Below are 18,602 nucleotides of genomic sequence, written 5' to 3'. Positions count from 1 at the left end.
TGACGGAACATGTCACCTGATGTATGCACCACGGGGGATTAAATGTAGTCCAATTAGCTGCCTAGAAAGAAGAACGCAATATATTACAGAATAAGACACTAGCAGCTTATACTTGAAAACTGTGAGCAGTAAAATACTTTACATAAAAATGAGCATATGTCAACAAAGAAGCAGTTTCCCGTGTCAGGGGAGTAGTCTAACTTTTTTTCAAGTTGTAACCTACATCTGCAGTGGTCGTGTTTCTTGTGGCGCAGCATCATGAGAAACTTCATCTTTTGTGTGGTTTCTTGTGTCCTAGAAATTTGAAACCGCAGTGGAACAGACTGACTAATAATACAGAAGGAACTTTACAGTAAATAAATTACAAAGTTGATTTCTGAGTCGCCCGTGGAGCACGTCGGACTTCCCTTTCCTAATCCTGATGACTGGGTGATGACTTATCCAGCGCCTCAACAATGATTCTATACTTTTTGGTGGTTTGCACCATTTCTTAACGCCTTTACTAATTATTTTCACACAGATGTGCTCCATATTTGGACATGCACACATAACTGTGTAATACAGTTGTCACCAACCTTGTTGAGCCCATGATCACATTTAAATCCTATTCAAGAAACCCACTCAGGAGGGTCATATTTAAGCATTTTCTGATAAAGGCTGAATGTACGAGCATAAATATAAACAAAGAAAGGTGGTTATGCAACTTTATCTATTCAATGAACAATAGTCACATTAATATCAATTCATATTTACAGTATCTGTTCAGTGCACAATATTTAGCTTCAGTTCACACTGCAGCACAATGTTTTTTACATGGCCATAAATATGACTATTTACTTGTGTGAAAGTAGTCCCCTGTACTCAAATAAATACAAATACTATACAGCCGTCCATATTCTGCTCCTGTAAATATTTCACAATAAAATCTCCTTGTTAAACAAAAAAAAAGGTTTTAAACGCTGGGGAGGTTTTATTTTGATACGCATACAGAAAGTGTTGCAGCCACTTGTGTTCGTAAAAAACATAATTTCAACAGATAAACAATTCAAACTCGAATGAAAGATCATTTTCTCTGGTTGTTCCTCTTGTAAAACACAATGTGTATCTGTCTATGACGCAAGCGTATTTACAACACTTCCCGAACCCGTTTCAAACTAAAAGCGTTTTCACTTTCCGAGTCCATCGATCTGTTCTAAGGTTCCTACGTGGGGTTAGATTGTTATCGAGAGACCGAAAGATGCGCGTCTTCATACCGTAGTATACTAGTATTTGCTTTTTTACATAAACCGACTTGCAGTAGGTAAACTAGCAGCTGTGGCGAAACCGCAGCCAGTGATTCTAGAGAGTTCGGGGGTCCACGGTGAAGACTGCGGGATCGACCGGAAGATCGCTGTCGACGGGTGGGCGACCACATCACTGAGATGATCGGTATCTCCTTTACTTTGAAATTCACTCCTGAGCTGAGCACACGCGCGATAAACTGATGAGATAAGAAGGGACACTTAAGATTAAATATAGAACAAATAAAATCATTTCAGGGTAATATAAACTTCATTTAATTGAATAAATACAGAAGGATTTTGTATAAATTATAGTTGAGGACTGTTCCTCTGTCATCAGAGTTCATCAAGCCTCAGTATTCAGCAGTGTTCTCAGTAGATTTATATCCAGGTCCATCCACTGAATGAGTTCCCCTCAGGTCCGTGTCCTCGCTCCTCCGGACGCTCCTACAGTCTGTACATCCCAAACGCTGTGGCTGTTCCATCGTAGTCCACATAGGAAAGGTTCTCTATCCAGACACCGAGCTGGTTTCCCTCCTCCAGCGTGACCACCCTCCCCTGCGTGGCCGTGCACTGCCGAGGCTCAGACTGGTTCTCAGTGGGGCTGCCCAGGTTGCAGTAGGCCTTCATCAAGATCTCCTCTTCCTTCTTCTCGCTCTTCTTCAGCATGACTCTGCTGAACAGGGGGCTGACAGAGTGGCTCTTGGAGAAGGTCACCCTGGAGTAGACGTAGTAGTCCCCGGCTTGCAGCACTGTCAGCCAGCTGCTGTAGGAGTAGTTGATGTTCTTGCGAGCTGAGTTACTCATGTCCCACTGGAGATAACCAGCTGGAGAGACACAGGGAGGCGTTTATTACAGAAAATACTCAAGTTGCATTTCAAATATGCTATTTCTATAGTTTCTTACATTTAGGCGTTTTTGCAGTATTCCGGTCAACCCCCAAATGCGCCAAGGCTCTGTAGGAAGTTTCCTGTTTAACTGATGTTAGAAGTGAAGCTGGAAATGAGAGGAAACATTTGGTCAGAGTCGTATAAATATTTTTATGCAACTGAATATATCAAATTACATTTGGGGAGAAATGAAATGAGTTTACCTTTTCCTTCAGCTGGGTAAAATCTCTCCTGTGGGAACGAATAAGGAACACGAATTAGGATTTTCCTCATACGCTATTAGCGTCGTGAAATTAAAGAGTTTTTCTCTCTTCGATCACTAAATGTCTGCTATAGTAATATCACACCTCACTTGCTTGTTCAAGAGCATTTCCTGTGCTCTAAATACACAAATGCAAACTCAAGTGCACTGCAGTTTGCACATCAGTTACTTCATTCAGAATTTAGAATGAAAAATCATGAACTTTGCAGATGAAACTTATATATATATTTTATAATTGGTTTTTCCCATTGATTAGTTTTTGTTTAAGTGTAATAGAAATTGAAAAAAAATTTAAACAAAAAGGCCTTTTTTCCTCAAACCATCACCTTAACATTGACAAAGTAAAATAATTGTAATGGGTTAAGTAAGTACTGCATAATGATTTAAAAAATACGTCCAGCCGTGCCACCAGCTAGGCCTTGTGTGGTTAAAATCCTCATACTGTAATAATAGACGTAGTTTTACCGTTTTTTCATAGTGGTACAGATAGATGAATCCTCCGACAGACAGCAGCAAATGCAGTACCGCCACGCCGACTAGGAATCGGATGAGAGTCTTGCTGTGGCTCGGTGATGGATGTGGACCGGGGATGAGGAGGGTCTGGGACCCGCTGTGGCGCGGAGGCACCGGCGGTGGGGCCACGCTGGTGTGGTAAGTGTTGATCATGATGGAGAGTAGCGGTGGAGTCTGCAGGAGCTGCCTGCTGTCCGTCACATCCCCACGCACCTCTGAACTGCAGCTCTCTCTGCCAAATGAGTTTTACTCTTGGTACTTCCTGGAAGCTCTGCAGGCTTCAACTTGCCCGAATCTACAAGTGACGTGACCTTTGAAGAGTTCATGTGTCAGTGTGTGTGTGCATGCATGGGTGTGTTGCGTCTTCCATTCTGACAGCCTCCGCTGAATGTTACGTGAACTTGTACTTCTCAATTTTTCCATTTAAGTGTGGCAACACTTCTATTTTTGACAAAAATGAACAATAATCCTACAAAGTGCAGTATAATGTACTATTTGTTATACAGGAATAGAACTAGGCCATGTGTGTCGCAGAGCTTGTAACCAAAGGCTTGTGCATTGGACGCTCAGTGGTATTTTCACACAGTTTTGATGCTGTGTGTATTTCCTGAGACACAAATGACCTCAGCAGCCGCAGATACATATGATCTACACAGTAATAGGAGCAGGAAATAACACATTTACAACATGTTCTACATCCATGTGTCTACCAAAGAAGACCTGTGTGTAGACACAAGCAGTTTAAATATTTACAGGGTAACTTCTCGATAATATTTGTTGGATTATTTGGTTGTTTACTTCAATTCAGAGGAAACAAGAACGAGTGCAGAATGCAAGTGGACAAAAGCCAGATGAGCACAGGCCGGTAAAAGCTTCCTGAATGCATCTCACCACAGTTCAACTTGAAAGAGGTTTATTCAGATACACGGCGATGTCGTCACACTGCTGAATATGTGAACACTGCTCGGTTGCGGCGGCACATACATCAAGGGAGGAGGAGTCGGAGGAAATCTAGAGAAGATGCGCAGAAAAAGAGAGGAAGAAAGAGGGGCTGTCATGGCAACAACTTGACCGGAAGGCACAAGAGCGGAGAGGATGGGGGGGGTTCGTTACGTTCCCCGGGGGAATCAAAAGGCCTCAGAAAAAGAAGGCACAGAAAGTTAAGGCTATTGTGAAACTCTTTTTCACGTTTTCCCAATTAGTCTCTGAGGGCTGTAAAAGCAGAAGGTATGAGACAGCTTAGCAGATGACACCATGTCACATGCTTTTAGTCAGTTCTGAAGAGTCGGTGTACAGCGTTTCCTCCGCACGACAACTTTTTCACATGGGAGCTTCCTCCCGGAGCTCCTACACCCAGATGGGCCTCTAAGCGAAAAGCAATGAAGGCAAAGAGAGAGTTTCTTTAAAGTGCCTGCTGCTCATGAAATGACTGCGACGCTGAGTTGTTTACCCAGTGAGTAAAAAACAGTCGTTATTTGAAAATTATTTAATATTTTTTATGTTGAGGAATGATACATTTTCATAGACAAAAACATGTGTTACTATTTTGGGGGCTAAAAGTTAAGATTCTCATGTTGAGTATTGGGTTAAAAACAGCGTAATTTATTCAGTGGAGTCTCAAACCCCATTAAGGTGGTTTTAACTTAAATCTGCATAATATTCTCAACACTGCACACAAGTATTGGACAGGCTTTCCTATGATAAAAAAAAAGACTTTAAAAACCGATACTCAAAAATAACTGACACACGTGAAGACTGAGTCTAATGTGACATTACTGCATCTCAGTGGTTCAAAATATTCTCGACTGTAAATACACGCATAAGATATTTTTATTTATTGAAATATATACAAATAAGAATAGATTCAATGTTTTTTAAACGCTACATTTTATACTTTGTTTTCCTAATTTAGTACCAGACACCATGTACAGTTAAATTCAATGTAATTGTGGAACCAGAATCAGTGCATGTTAAATGATTCCCTTTTCTCTCCATTAAATGGTGAGTTACACAATATTCTAACTGGTTCTTCTGTTTCCTGTTTTTTAAAAGGAAATAAAAGAAGATAGGATCAGGACTCAGAATCAAACGTCTAACTGAGAAGTGCAAAGGAATTTTATTCTTTTGCGAACCACAAGAGACATTCATTGATATTTACATTTCATGAGCGTCGGCATCAATATGCAGAGGCTGTTTTAACTCGGTCGGTCAAGCTGCAAACTTACACATAATGACATTGTTAACATGTGCTGTACATTGTTATTATCGTAAATGGAAGATCGGCACATGACCAAGTGAAATGTGAACTAAGCAGAACTGCATGGGACTGAGTTTACATTCAATCCTTAGAGAGTTCTTCATCATGTGTAAAATGAACTGTCTTTGAGTTGCTCTTTGGATTCTGCACAAAAAAAAAACTTAGTTTAAACGTCCACAGTCTGTCAGAGGAAAAAGGTGAAACACCAGCTAAGGAGTGAAATGAACAACAAGTGTGTGATGTTCACTGTGCCGGCTGCAGGGGGCAGCGTTTCCAGGGCTGCTGTGGATTGGAGATGGGGCTGAGAGGAGAGAGGCCTGATGCTTGTGGGAGGGGTAGAGGCCTGAAGCCGGTGTCCCTGGGGTCGGGTGCACTTCTTCATGAACAGAATGAGGTTCGTCTCTGCACTTCATCAGAGCCACAAAGCCTCTGTAGAACTGAGGGAAGCCACAGGATACAGGAAGATCGGTGTTTGTCAGCATTGATGTGCTGATTTGCAGGTTATAAGAAGTTTGATATCACAGCTCATTATGTCAGTAACATACATAATAATCAGTATCATATCAGTCAGTTACTAAACATCAGGATAAAATCGGCTGAAACGAAACATATACTTTTTCTATTAATACAAATTTATCACTGGTTAACTTAAGACATATATTTGACTCATGACCAATCATGTGTCAGTCTCAGCTGTCAATCATGATGTTATCGTATTAATAAATAATTAAAACCAAACCTACTGGAAAATGTTTCACTTGGACAAACATCAGTGTGATAAGATCTACCTCAAACTACAGAAGACATACACAAAAAGTTGCGTAACGTGAACTTTGACATTTTAGTTTGGTTCATGTCCCATCGATTAACATAGGGGATTTATGCGTTACACTGCTGCCAGCCACTAGGTGGCATATGACAGAGACAAAAGGTCACATATAGCTGCGGGGGAAGGAAAGCTCTTATGTGTGGGAGAGAAAACTTTTGTGCTACTTTCTATTGTGTGTATTTGTAGCATATTTGTCTATTTGGTTTATTTTGTGTATTTGTCAAATTGGTGAGGAGGTTTTCTTGCTTCTGCCTAAACAGGAGCCTGTCATCCAGTGCGATGAACATAACAGCTGATAAGTGGTTATCGAGAAACACTGAGAGAATAAAGACTGAGCTTCTCCTCACTGAACGTCTCTCTACCTTTCTTTCCACTTCACAGTTGGAAACTTCACACATATTTATACTTTAACCAACAGACCTTACATAGCATACCTCATCGTATACCCCCCGGGTCGCTCACCTGGTTGTTGAAGAACATGTAGATCACAGGGTTGATGACTGCGCTGAGCTTGGCCAGGACCGAGGGCACCACACTGGCCATGGGAGTGACCAGTCCCAGCCGTCCGAAGGTGGCAATCAGGGCCATGATGCCGTAGGGCATCCAGCACAGCATGTAGCAGGACACCATGGACAACACCATCACCAGGATGTGCTGCTCTCTGCGCTGAGCGGCCAGCAGGTTGATCTTACCCACCTGGAGACATGGAGAAAGAATCAGAATCGGGGTTTATTGCCAAGTTGGTTTACACATTCAAGGGATTTGCTTTTGTTTTTTATGGGTGCTGGATGAACACCTCGTTTCTCTATACATCTGCCTGAATGCTGAACCATCGTGTTAGGGTAACTCTCCCTATTTTCTCCATAGACGCCTCAAATAACTAGTTTTCATGATTAATGTGGTTTAAATTTGATAAGAAAGTTTATATATATATTTTGTGCACCGTTTTAATATCTACTCTGATATGTGTATATTCTGTATTACAGATACATCACTTGATTACTTTAAACTGGACAGTGGGTATTTAAGATGGCGACTTTGTTTCTAAGAAGTTTGAGTGGAGCTATTTTGTGCTCTTCACAACTTTTCCAGAAACAAAACGAGAGCCGACGGTTGGTTTGGGAGAAAGTGTGAATGTGTCCGTGCAGTGTGTGACGTGTGAGTGTCGGCTGGATCGGTAGATCTAACATGTCAGACTCGGCAATGCACATGTCGCAGTAACCATAGAGACCCCCACTAAAGAAACAGTAGACGGTTAAAGTGTGTCCAGCAGCTCCACTGTGTTCCATTACGACGGATGTACTGGTCCCCCCCCCCCCCCCCCCCCCCGCTCTAGTGCAGCTGTGGGCTTAAATTAGCACAGATACAAGGATAATGTTGTCCGCGGAGAAGCTGTCCCAATAAAACAGGTTTTTTTATTGCGTCACTTCAAACATCACTCATGACACATGGGCGCTGCAGAATTGTGCTTTACTACCATGAATGTAAATAAAAAAATCTTTGTTATCATCAAATTTTTGGTGGGAATCCCAATTAGGAGGCGGATCTGGGAAAAATTCCAAGAGGACTGGTATTTATGAGTGTGCACAATTTGGTGCAGGTCAATATAGAAATCTGGATCTAGTGATTTTAAGTGTGGCTTCCTCTGCTGGGCCTTGCGCTCTACTGAGTAACATTCTATTCTTGTAATACAATCGAGCACGGTTGTCAGGGAATGTGTCCATTGTCAATAAACAGGAAACAGTTATATGAGAATAAATCTCCAAGGTGCGTGGGTTAATAGAGGAAGCATTGTCGACAGCGTCATCATCATCAACACGATCTCTGAGCGATGTTGCCGTGCAGAGGAAAAAGTATAGAAATCCAAGCCGGATGCACACTGATGCTGTTGATATAAATGTCATGCGTCCCTCTGACGTGTCCGACTCAGTCACCTGGGAGACGCCAGCTGAAGAATCCACACACTGATTGCTCAGTTTCTAACAAAAGCGCTCCCAGTCAGAGGGCGATGGCGGAGCCGCCGTTCGAGGGGATACAGTAATCATGTCTGCAAAGCCCCTCCGTGCGCTGACTCCCTCGGGTGCATTAATAGCAGGGATCCATTAGTAACAGGTTGCTTCCCTGATCTAAAAATACCTCCCATAGGTGATACATAGGAGCAGTAGCAGAACAGTGCACGGAGGCACCCAACATCAATTGATTGCTCTTTAATTGTGTGACTGACAGGTTTACGTAACCCACAACGAGCTGCAGATGAGTCACTATCTGGAAACTGAGAGGGGGTCATTGCCCTGAGGAAGGAGGCCGGGCTCTGATTCCTCGCTCGCCCGAAGATGTCGCTGCTCCATCCTTCTCCTGCTGGATAAATGGATCTTGAGGTAGCCAACACTGATCTGTGGCTTCTGGTATTATCTGCTCTGCGAAAAGACCTTGAAAAAAAAGTGTTGATGGGATTGTGAGAGGAATCACTCAACCTCCGAGCTGCGATCTCCTGCCCAAAGAAAACCATGACAGCTCGAGAGAAACCATGAAGCCCACTTCATGAGACCGATTGAGGCACTTTGTCCTGAGAAAATTACAGCTGGGTGCCGTGTGTATCTCACACTGAACCTTTAGAAATGTGTCTTCTATACTCTCAGGGTGAAACAAAGCCGAGTATAATTGAGCCAAGTGTATTTGCAATATATTATATACATTTCTGTGACATATCAAGAGCCTGCAAGTGGCGACAATGGAAACATTCCCTTCAAGCAGCCTAACCCTAAAGCATCTGAAGCTTTGAAAGAGACAGAACCGCAAGCACACACAGTTTTTAAATCTGATCTGTGATCAGTTTTTCAGGGACTTTCTCCTGTGAGCTATTTCATATCAGGGCATTGCCTTGATACACACAACACAAAAACTGTGCTTTGTCTCTTGAGCTAAACTTTGTATTATTTGCCCTGATTTAAAAAAATAGTTGTATTCTTTATTTTATTTGTTGCAGGTATGTGTCTAGTGACTCTGCTTCTACATTCCCTGAGGAGTTAACAGGTCTAAAACGTTGGCAGGAAGGTTACTAAAAAGTTTGTGGCAGCGTCCACTGGTGTGTTGAGGTTTCTTGTCTTCTGAGTTTTTGAATGAAACTGACAAAGAAACTATTCATAACTTGTGCTTTATAATTACATACATGTTTTGTGTAACTTCAACCGATCTGTGTAAGCGTGTGCCGGACCAGCATGCACTCACCCTCCTGATTGCAACCAGGATTCGTCCATAGGAGTAGACCATGAGCAGAAGGGGCAGCAGCAGACAAAAGATGAAGAGACACAACACGTACGAGACGCTGGTGGGCGAGCGGAGGTGCCACTGGACTGAACACGTAGTGCCCGGTCCCTCAGGCCCGTAGCTGCTCCAGCCCAGTAGAGGCGGCACGGTCCAGAGGAGAGAGTAGAGCCAGGAGCCTCCGACACAGAGCCAGGCCTTCCTGAAGTCCGAGATGTCGGCCTGGGAGGAACGCAGCACGGTGCTGCAGCGCTCATAGGAGAGAATGGACAGGGACACCAGGGAGACGATCCCTAATGGAGCAAGAGAGGAGAGATCAGAGTAGATCAGGTTTATAAGAGAGCAATTTATACTTCTTATTCTCACTCTTCTAACGACTCTACACTGGTTCCAATGAACGAGGAACAGTTGGTCCAAATCAACCTGCCGACTGCAACTGAGATGTTCTCTGTAAAATCAGACCTTTAACTTTCTCGAGGGTGTGAAAGCAGAATAAGAAATAAATAGTTCAAATGAATTCATTAAATGCAAAAGTCATAGCCTGTCCAGCTTTGATCCTTTTAAGTAAAAACATGAAAGTTGATGCTTTTTCTTAACAATGAACAAAGATCTTGAAATTTACACATGTTTTGTGATACGTTGACTTTCCAAAACTGTCACATGAAGCTGTGTGTGAGCATCGTTCTTCTTTTTTTTGTGACAGGAAACCTTAATGCCACTAGATCGTCATAGAAAAATCCATCCTATCAGCTGCTCTCTGTTCCTTTTCATTGTGAACCGCTCACAGAATGAAAGCGTCAGTGGAACCGCCTCTTTCCTCCAGACTGAAACATCTGAACAACTGTCTGATGGATTGAAACGACATTGATGAACTGACTTTTCCTCCAACAGGAGGTTTCATACTGGTGGTTTATAAGAGGAATGTCTCAACAGCTGCTGAATGCATCGCCATGAAAGTTGGTACAGATGTTTATGCCGACTCTAACATTCCCTTTGTCATCATCTCATTAATACATATCCCAGAATGCCGTCAGATCTCCATCACACAAAAGGTTTGAATCTTACAACTATATAACTTTTCATCTATAATGAATTGTTTAATATTAAAAACATGAGTTTCACCGTCAGAAAATAGTTCTTTCATGTTTATAATATTTGTGAATGTGTGTGATGGTTAGAGAACTTTGCTAGTTTGCTTTTGCTGTTATTGTCTTTCCATAAGTTTTTTATTTCTTCTTAAATTCTTTAAGTTTTTCTATGCTTCTGTAAACCACTACAAACTCCCACATGTCTGCCTGGTGTTATATAAAAAAACTATATGAAATTGAATGTGCTTGCATGTGTGGGTGTGTGTGTGTGTCTTTTGTACAACAATTAAAAAAAAAATAGGATGCACATTTCTACCTCGGCTGCAGAAAGCCTGCGACTGAAAGCTTTTGTGTGCTGAGGAGATCAAGAGACTGAAACTCTGTCAAATGACACGTCCACCATGAGTCATCCTCACTTTGACACAAGATGAATAGATCACAGCGGGACTCTCTGTCACCGTCACTGGCTTCCTGTCGTGAATCTGCCGTCTTTGGTCTTAGTTTCCTTTAAAGAGCCAATTAACTGAATTAATGGTACAATGTGACACCTACACAATCCCACAAGGTTATTTTAGGTTTATTTAACCAGTGATAGTAGCTGAAAATAACTAACTAAAGTACATTTACTCAAATGCTCTAAACGATTACCATGAAAAATATAAAAAATACCTGAGTAAATGTATTTCAGCTACTTCCCTCCACTGTTTAAATACTGTGAACTTGTTATGGTTCTTATGAGCCAAGTATCTGTAATATACGGTTGAATCTGACACCAACACAGGTCTTGTGGTTTTATTTAACCATTGGAGTTAAGTTGTGTTTTCTCAAGCACTGTTGAGGTTTGAGTTTCATGTGGCACACAAAGAGAGATACAGATTTGTACGTTGCAGTTTTGATTTGTAACAGTTTGAATGCAGGACTTAAGGTTGTAAATAATAATTCTTATACAATGGCACAGCTACAGTCCTATTATAAAATGATCTAAATACTTTTCCCACAACTATCTTTAACCTTATCGTCATCATCCAAATCCAGTTAACAAAGTCAGTTACCATGCTTGACTTTGTCAAAGCATGGTAAGCTGATATTGGATTTGCACTTTAATTTTGTTAAAATTTTGAATTCAGGACTTCAGCCTGTGAATAAGTTATTTTGCGTCAATACCTTTATCAAAGCTCTAAATGTTTCTCCAGCCATTGTCTGTCTCCATGTTTGGCTTCATGAAAGAATATTTTAATATCTGATGTTTAGTTTTACTTTGGTGACATTATGTATGGGTTTTGTAAAGCAGTACTGCCACAGTACTTTTTATTCCACCCCTGTCTCTATTAACACAATCATTAAGTCTTTTAAAAGTCACTTATGGATTTTCCCTTTTACTTTGGTAGAACTTTGACTTATTTCTTCCACCTCTTGTCAAAATCATCTTTACCGAAGTCAAACATTTTTTTACTTTCTGAATTCATCATAAAACTCACGAGTGGGTGGAAAACCACAGACAGGAAAGTTGTTTGTTTGCTCTGACTCACCGAAGAGCGAGTTGGCGAAGCCGTACCACTTGCAGCCGTGCTCCCCAATGAGCCACCTTCCCTGCAGACTGGCAGCGAAACTGAAGGGAGTCCCGAACACGCAGACCAGGATGTCGCTGAGGCTGATGTTGAGCAGGATGAGGTTGATGGGCGTCCACAGCGAGCGGAACTTGGCGAAGACGAGCAGAGCGAGCAGGTTGTTGAGGATCCCCGCCACCAGGATGAAGCCGAGGCAGACGGCCACCACCGTGTGGCCGCTCCGGCTCAGGCCACCGGGGTTCAGGACACCGGGGCTCTGGGACGCCGCCTCCGGGGAGTCCCGCAGGGAGAGGTCGGTGCCGGGGCTGGAGGTGGAGTGGGAGCTGTCCGCGGTGCTGAAGTTGCAGCCGCGTATGAGGACGACCATAGCAGAGAGAGGAGGAGGAGAGGAGGTGGAGAGGAGCAGGAGAGAAGCCGGACAGGAGCAGGAGAGGAACAGGAGAGGAACAGGACAGGAGCAGGAGAGGTGCAGGAGAGAAGCTGGACAGGAGCAAGAGAGGAGCAGGAGAGAGGAGCAGGAGAGAGGAGCCAGATAGAGGAGCAGGAGATAAGCTGAATAGGAGCCGTAGAGGAGCCGTAGAGGAGTAGGACGGGAGCAGGAGGGGAGGACGAGAGAAGCAGGAGAGGAGCAGGACAGGAGCAGGACAGGAGTCGTAGAGAGGAAAGGAGCAGTACAGGAGCCGGAGAGGAGCCGTAGAAGAGTAGGACGGGAGCAGGAGAGGAACAGGAAAGGAGCCGGACTCAAACACTGTCCTGCACAGCCCCGGTGCAACTGCTCCACATGCTGCGGGGGCCGCTACTGCACAGTTAGAAGAGAGAGTGTACTTTGCCCTGTACTCTTCCTTATACCTGCACTCTTATAATAACCCCCCCCCCCCCCCCCCGCCTCCTGACTCCTCTTCTCCACATTCACTCCTCCCCTTTCTTCCTCAGAATCTCCCCTGGACTCATTATAAAATCCTTTTGATTTCAGTGACCTATGTTAATAGAATGAATCCCACCAATTGATTGCTTTCCGGCTGCAGGTGCAATGTCTTTCTGAGCTTCTGTGCAGACGTGAATCAAATTTGCACGGTCACACCGACTTCCATCGGATTCCTTCCACTGGATTTTACACGACAGATAAAGGCCAGATCGAGCGATTGTCCAAAAATTAAGTTCTCATTATACACCAGAGAGGGAACTACATGTGGCGTTCCGCTTCAGAAACACAAACTTTGGCTGCATGGTTCTGCTAAGCCGTGCGTTTCATATTCAGTGCTGCTTTCTGTGCAGGACTGCTTTTGTGTGTGGGAGCTTAGTCAACCGTGCACACAGTAAGTCACCAACAAAGAAACTTCCCCACCTGTTCAGCATTTTCTTTTCCACACGACCAACCTGTCTTTTGTGTCCTCTCAATTAACGTTACCTCGCTGCACCGACTTGTTCTCGTTCATTTCTTCTTTGTGTGAACTTTTGGAGACTTGGAAGCCTCTACAGACAGGTGATCCATGCAGAGAGTCAAAGTCTGAGTTTTCAAAGTTCACTTTCTGTTGCAGATCAATGCAGTGAAAACATCTGCGCTCCCCGGCTGCCTCGTTCACAGCAATCGATTGAGTTTCATTTCAGTATGAACCCTGGAATTAAATGGATACCGGGACTAAAGTGCAGAAATAAACCAGTGATTGTATTTAACATTGGTCGACTTATTCCAACTATCCAGAAATTAAGCTGAAATATATGTAATGCCAATGCATCTTTTGCATTTGGTGCCTGTGTCTGTGTAGCAGCGATCACTACATGGACGCACTGTCTCTTTACACAGAATCTTTACTCCCTCTTGTTCATTTTTATATCTGTCGCACATCTTGTACACAATGGTTATTGTATCTTTGGATGGTTTAGTTGTTTGCTTTACTAGTTGTGTGATTTCTCAGGGATACGGTTGATAACTTTCCTTTCTTCATACTTCTCTCTCTTCTTTAATGAGTTTCTAGCAGCTACAATGAAGAATGCTTTTTAACAAACAGAGTTGACGTAGCCCCTCAGGTCTGTGAAATCCTTTTAGACCGTCGAGGACAGTGTCATGATTGTTTTGTTTGGAATTATCTCGATGATGCTGTCTGCTGTGAAGCTAAAGGAGCTGCATTCTTCAAATAAAGAAAAATGAGGGTCACGCAGACTGAATGTCCATCGACAAAGAGAATGAGAAATTCGTATTTGCAGAAGAGAGTTACAGACCCAGAGAACAGTGCTTCTGTTTGCAGCCCCCGTCTCTTACAAAGCTTTAAGTTAACAGATTCTTATATAAACTATTTGAAATGTTTCATGATTTCGTTGCAGCTTCAGGATCGCAGCTCTGGCTGTTATGGAATCAATCTTGATTCATTATTGTGTGCATCACTGGTAATACCTCAAACATTACAAGTGTCATCATTGCTCCCTTCATTTCTTTCACACATTTTGTATAAACACTTTAAACACACTGTCTTGAATGTTAGAGATAATGTTATATTGTCAACGTGTTATATTACAAGTGGAATCTATTGCACCCCTGTCCGTCCTGGGAGAGGGATCCCATCCCTCACTTGTGGCTCTCTGAGGTTTCAACATTTGTCCTCCTGACGAAGTGTCTTTTTTTTAGAAGTTTTTCCTCACTGTAGTCGCGGGTGAAGAACAGAGAATGTCACACCCTGTTTAGCCCTATGAGATGAAATGTTATTTGTGAATAGGGGCTGTACAAACACAATTTGATAGATCAGCGGATTCTGTTGGTAACAGCTGAAGCAGCTTGATAACATCACAATTCAGGATCACTTTTTTTATTCTCTTAACTGTTTTAGGTTCTCACAAGTTTGAAGATTGTTCTCCAGTTTGGTGTTTTTTATTCAGTTTGAACCTAACTTTAGCCATACTTTTTTTATATATATATAACAGTTTAATACTATGTGCACAATACTATGTGCAGTGCCTTAGACACTTCCCACGAATCCTTGCTACATTCGGATGTGGTCACTGGAGCGTCTCCTGAAGTTCTGCCCCAACACTGGCAAGGATACCAGTCCTTTGTCGTCATGGTTCCAATATTAACGTTAAGTTAATGGAACGATCGTGGTGTGAATCACAGACTGGTTAAGTTATGTTTACGTCCAAAAACTGCAAGAAGTGCTAAGCCAACTGTCCAGTATTTGTATTTATTCACAACATTTTTTATTTCATAAGGTCTCATCTGTGCATTCATTTAGAATTTACCTCCTTAAATGTCCATAGTATCATCAAGTAAAAATAAATCATGTGCACGAGTTGAAGATGTATTCAAATCATTTCATTTAAGCAGAAGCTGCAGTAAGACACACTAAAGATACCCAATTAAATACAAAAAATTCTGATTTACGAGTTTTACTGTTGTAAAAGTATGATCAGTAAAATCTTCTTCACATATTTAGAATAAAATAATTGATTGTGCAGAAAGCGTCTTATAGTTTGATCTTATTTATAAATTATTATTGCTAAATTAACATATAATTGCTTAGTTTAATTCTGTAGTCGTGTGAAGTGAAGCTAATTTAACTTCTTCACTCTTCTGGGTAGTTTACTTGACAGTAGCCTTATGAATATTTAATATGTTGTCAACCTGCCACTAGATGCCACTGTTTTTCAATTTGTGTTGTCTGTTAATTTCTTTTCAAAGCCGGTGAAAGGTTTTTTTTATATTTTTACTTTACTTTTGATACAAAATGACAGAAAACGATTTATTAAGATTGTATGACCGTGCCCTTTTGGATATGTAAAAACATTAACAACTAAAGCTCATCCAGGTGAACTGCAGACCAATATTAACAACAAAATCTTTACACTGAAAAGGCACACAATGTAATACTGGTCTAGTTACTGGTATAAGTCCACTAAGATAAGATTTAAGAGAATGCCCTCTCGACTCCACAGCAGAGGGAGAAACAACATATACAGTGCACTGTAATCTACCAGAGGAATGACAGAGTTGAAGAACAGGTTTGTCAGAGAGTGTTCCCTTCCAGAAGGCTTGTTCCAGCTAACACATACTGAGGTACTGAGTTCATTTGAGTGAGAGGTGCAGAGAGCGAGCCAGGGAATGGAAGCGCCGCTGTTTCTTCCGTCTTTCTGAGTTCTCCCATGACACGCCGAGGACTGTTTAACAAACACACATCTGGCGGCTCCTCGACTGAAGAGTAAGCCAGCTGTTGTAACTCAGTGTCGCGTGGTGGAAGATGTTCCAGTCTCTGCTGCTCCAGGCGCTCGCTCTTCAATACCAGTATAAGTCCTTCTTGTCCAGACGACGCTCTGACAGAGAGGAGACAAGATCCCAGCATTTCTAAACAGCTCACAATCACCCACACTGTTAAAAATTACAGCCTAATTAATCTATTTGCATAGATTAATTATGCAAATAGATTAATCTATAGCAGAACAATGTGCAAGAACTTCCTGTGCAGATACAAGGAAATGAACAAGAAAGTGGTCCAGATCTTATTGATAATACAAAGATTCCTAACGAGTAATTCCCAAAGACCTCCACACTGATTTGAGAAGGGTTAGGGCTAGGGTTAGGGTTGTCTGCTGTCCTACGATAACCTACATAAGTGCCTCTGTACTGACTGCCTCTGGTGCATAATGACACATAATCACTGCTTTTACGTAAAGATGTACTGCAGCCTGCCTGCTTTATATGCAGCACGAGCAACAAAAGAGCATGAATGTGCTCTGAAGATGAGCAGTAAGATATTTTAGTTTATTGCCGTCACTCAAGTGATTTGTTAATGCTTTTCCAGGAGGAATGCACTTGCTACTTGTCAGGTGTGTACTGCCGGAGCACAGCAACACAAGCATGCACTTTAAAGAGGGGACATTGGTTAAGTGCCTCTGCAGCTGATAAGGATTTGAATTCAAGCCAAAGACTTACTTTGATTCATTATATTTCACTTTCATTATACAACCTGTGAAACTTGGGGATAGAATCATCAAATGTTAAAATCTGCCACGAATCTAAGAGTAATTTTTTAATAACCAATCATTACCTAATAAAGATTACTGATTTGTTCCTTTCTCAGACTGCACAATTCTTGGAACAAATGTTATTAATATAACTAATATTATTATTACTGCTTTATCAGTATCTGAGGTGCGATGCTGCGGCTGCAGGCTTACCAGGTTCAAATCCCACAGAGGGGTCCACAGACTCTCTGAAGCCCTGAGGCACGGTCCAGCTGGGCAGCAGCTCTGGCTTGGAGCTGGAGGCCATGCTGGGTCCCATCTCACCCCTGTCACTGTGCAGCAGGTTGAGCAGGGATGTGGCATATTGTTGTCCAGTCAGGCTCAACCCTTGCGGGGTCAGGGAGTATGCAAGGGGCGGCAGACCTGAGCCCTCTCCTGGCCGGGCTGTGAGCGAGTGCCACGAACCGGGGGGAGTTTCGGCCAAGGGGCCGAATGTCAGGAGACGTTCCGCAGCGGGAGGGGACTGTGCCTCAGTGTAAGGGTTAACAGCCCTGCCCTGACATGAGCTGCTGCTCTCTGCAGGGGGCGGAAGAAAATAAGAAGCCATGCAGTGAGGTTGAATAGAATCGAACATCTTGTTGGTGTGTCACTCTCTGTTATGTGCTCACCAAGTTTGATACTTTTCCTTGTTTTTTTTGTCTTCGCTGCCGGAGCCTTGGCCTTGCAGTCTCCTCTGAGAGCTCGGGTGAAGTGAGCGTCCACCATGCTGTTGATGTCGCCCTGGAAGTAAGTCAGGATGACACCCCGAGAATGCTCCTCCACCTTCACAGCCATCTGGGTTTCTGTTCTGTCCTCCATGGGTCAGCTGGTACTAAACACAGAGACAAAACTTATCGCTATTGACGAGAACTGTCAAACTCAAGAGGGAAGTTTTCCTCCTCATCTTCACATGAAACCTGACTTTCCCTGGAGGATTCAAGCCATGAACAGCCGGATGTCTCTAACTGTCCGGCTTCCCATAGAGTGTCCAAACGATTTGCACAAGCTCAACCAGTCAGACAGTGAGATCCACCTTTCATTTCACTAGATTTGTTGAATATAGTAACATCTTACACTTAGATGAATGGAAATACGTTCAAAGAGCATAGAGATGAACACATTTGCATGAAACTCTTTTGTAATCTGTGAAAAATGAGCAGCGGTTTGCACAGATTTTTAAAGCGAGTCATTATCTTATCATCTGTTGAATTTGAAATATACTGTATATTTAAAAGAAATGGTGAAATTAAATAAGTTTTATGTATTGTTATAATATATAAAGCCCCCATGAACTTCCTACCCTGACTTTTGAGAAAAGAACCAAAGAGTGCATCATTCACAAGTTCTTACCTGACCTGATGTTTGCCCGAAGACGACCAGACACTGCGTCCTTGAGTCGACCGGTGGATCAAAGTGAAAGTGAGCAGCAGAAGCAGCAGCAAATGTTTTCGGAGGAAATATCACCTGGTTTCAGAGTCATCGATAAGATTCGAAGAAGCGACAGCTGTTGCCGTACTTTTCTTCCTCTACTCTACACACACAACATTTCGCTCGCCGATCCTCCAGGTGTACATGATGTGTTGGACTGGCAGGGCGTGTGATGCTTCATAGACGCAGACGGCTATGAGCAGAATGTCATCCGGCAAGTTCCTCCAGAAAGTG

At 42.6% G+C, this 18,602-nt stretch overlaps 3 protein-coding genes across 3 annotated transcripts; all 3 read right to left on the bottom strand.

The window, feature by feature from the left end:
* Window positions 1-1,540: 1,540 nt before the first annotated feature.
* Window positions 1,541-3,188, bottom strand: cd40lg (CD40 ligand). Its single transcript, XM_062393124.1, has 4 exons — window positions 2,898-3,188; window positions 2,374-2,401; window positions 2,187-2,276; window positions 1,541-2,107 (listed from the first exon to the last, which is right to left on the bottom strand). The coding sequence occupies exons 1-4, from the start codon at window positions 3,096-3,098 to the stop codon at window positions 1,728-1,730; spliced, it is 699 nt and encodes a 232-aa protein (XP_062249108.1). The 5' UTR covers window positions 3,099-3,188; the 3' UTR covers window positions 1,541-1,727.
* A 2,223-nt stretch (window positions 3,189-5,411) lies between these two features.
* On the bottom strand, window positions 5,412-12,318 carry tmtops3a (teleost multiple tissue opsin 3a). Its single transcript, XM_062393999.1, has 4 exons — window positions 11,913-12,318; window positions 9,260-9,588; window positions 6,494-6,727; window positions 5,412-5,639 (listed from the first exon to the last, which is right to left on the bottom strand). Exons 1-4 carry the CDS (start codon window positions 12,316-12,318, stop codon window positions 5,412-5,414), a joined length of 1,197 nt encoding a protein of 398 aa, XP_062249983.1.
* A 2,802-nt stretch (window positions 12,319-15,120) lies between these two features.
* Window positions 15,121-18,507, bottom strand: vgll1 (vestigial like family member 1). Its single transcript, XM_062393233.1, has 4 exons — window positions 18,291-18,507; window positions 17,570-17,772; window positions 17,115-17,477; window positions 15,121-16,250 (listed from the first exon to the last, which is right to left on the bottom strand). Exons 2-4 carry the CDS (start codon window positions 17,757-17,759, stop codon window positions 16,213-16,215), a joined length of 591 nt encoding a protein of 196 aa, XP_062249217.1. The 5' UTR covers window positions 17,760-17,772; window positions 18,291-18,507; the 3' UTR covers window positions 15,121-16,212.
* Window positions 18,508-18,602: the final 95 nt, after the last annotated feature.

This window comes from Platichthys flesus, chromosome 8 (genome assembly GCF_949316205.1).
Source record: "Platichthys flesus chromosome 8, fPlaFle2.1, whole genome shotgun sequence".
Classification (NCBI taxonomy): domain Eukaryota; kingdom Metazoa; phylum Chordata; class Actinopteri; order Pleuronectiformes; family Pleuronectidae; genus Platichthys; species Platichthys flesus.
The sequence above is the reverse complement of the archived record's forward strand: the minus strand, read 5'-3'. Positions and strand labels throughout refer to the sequence as shown.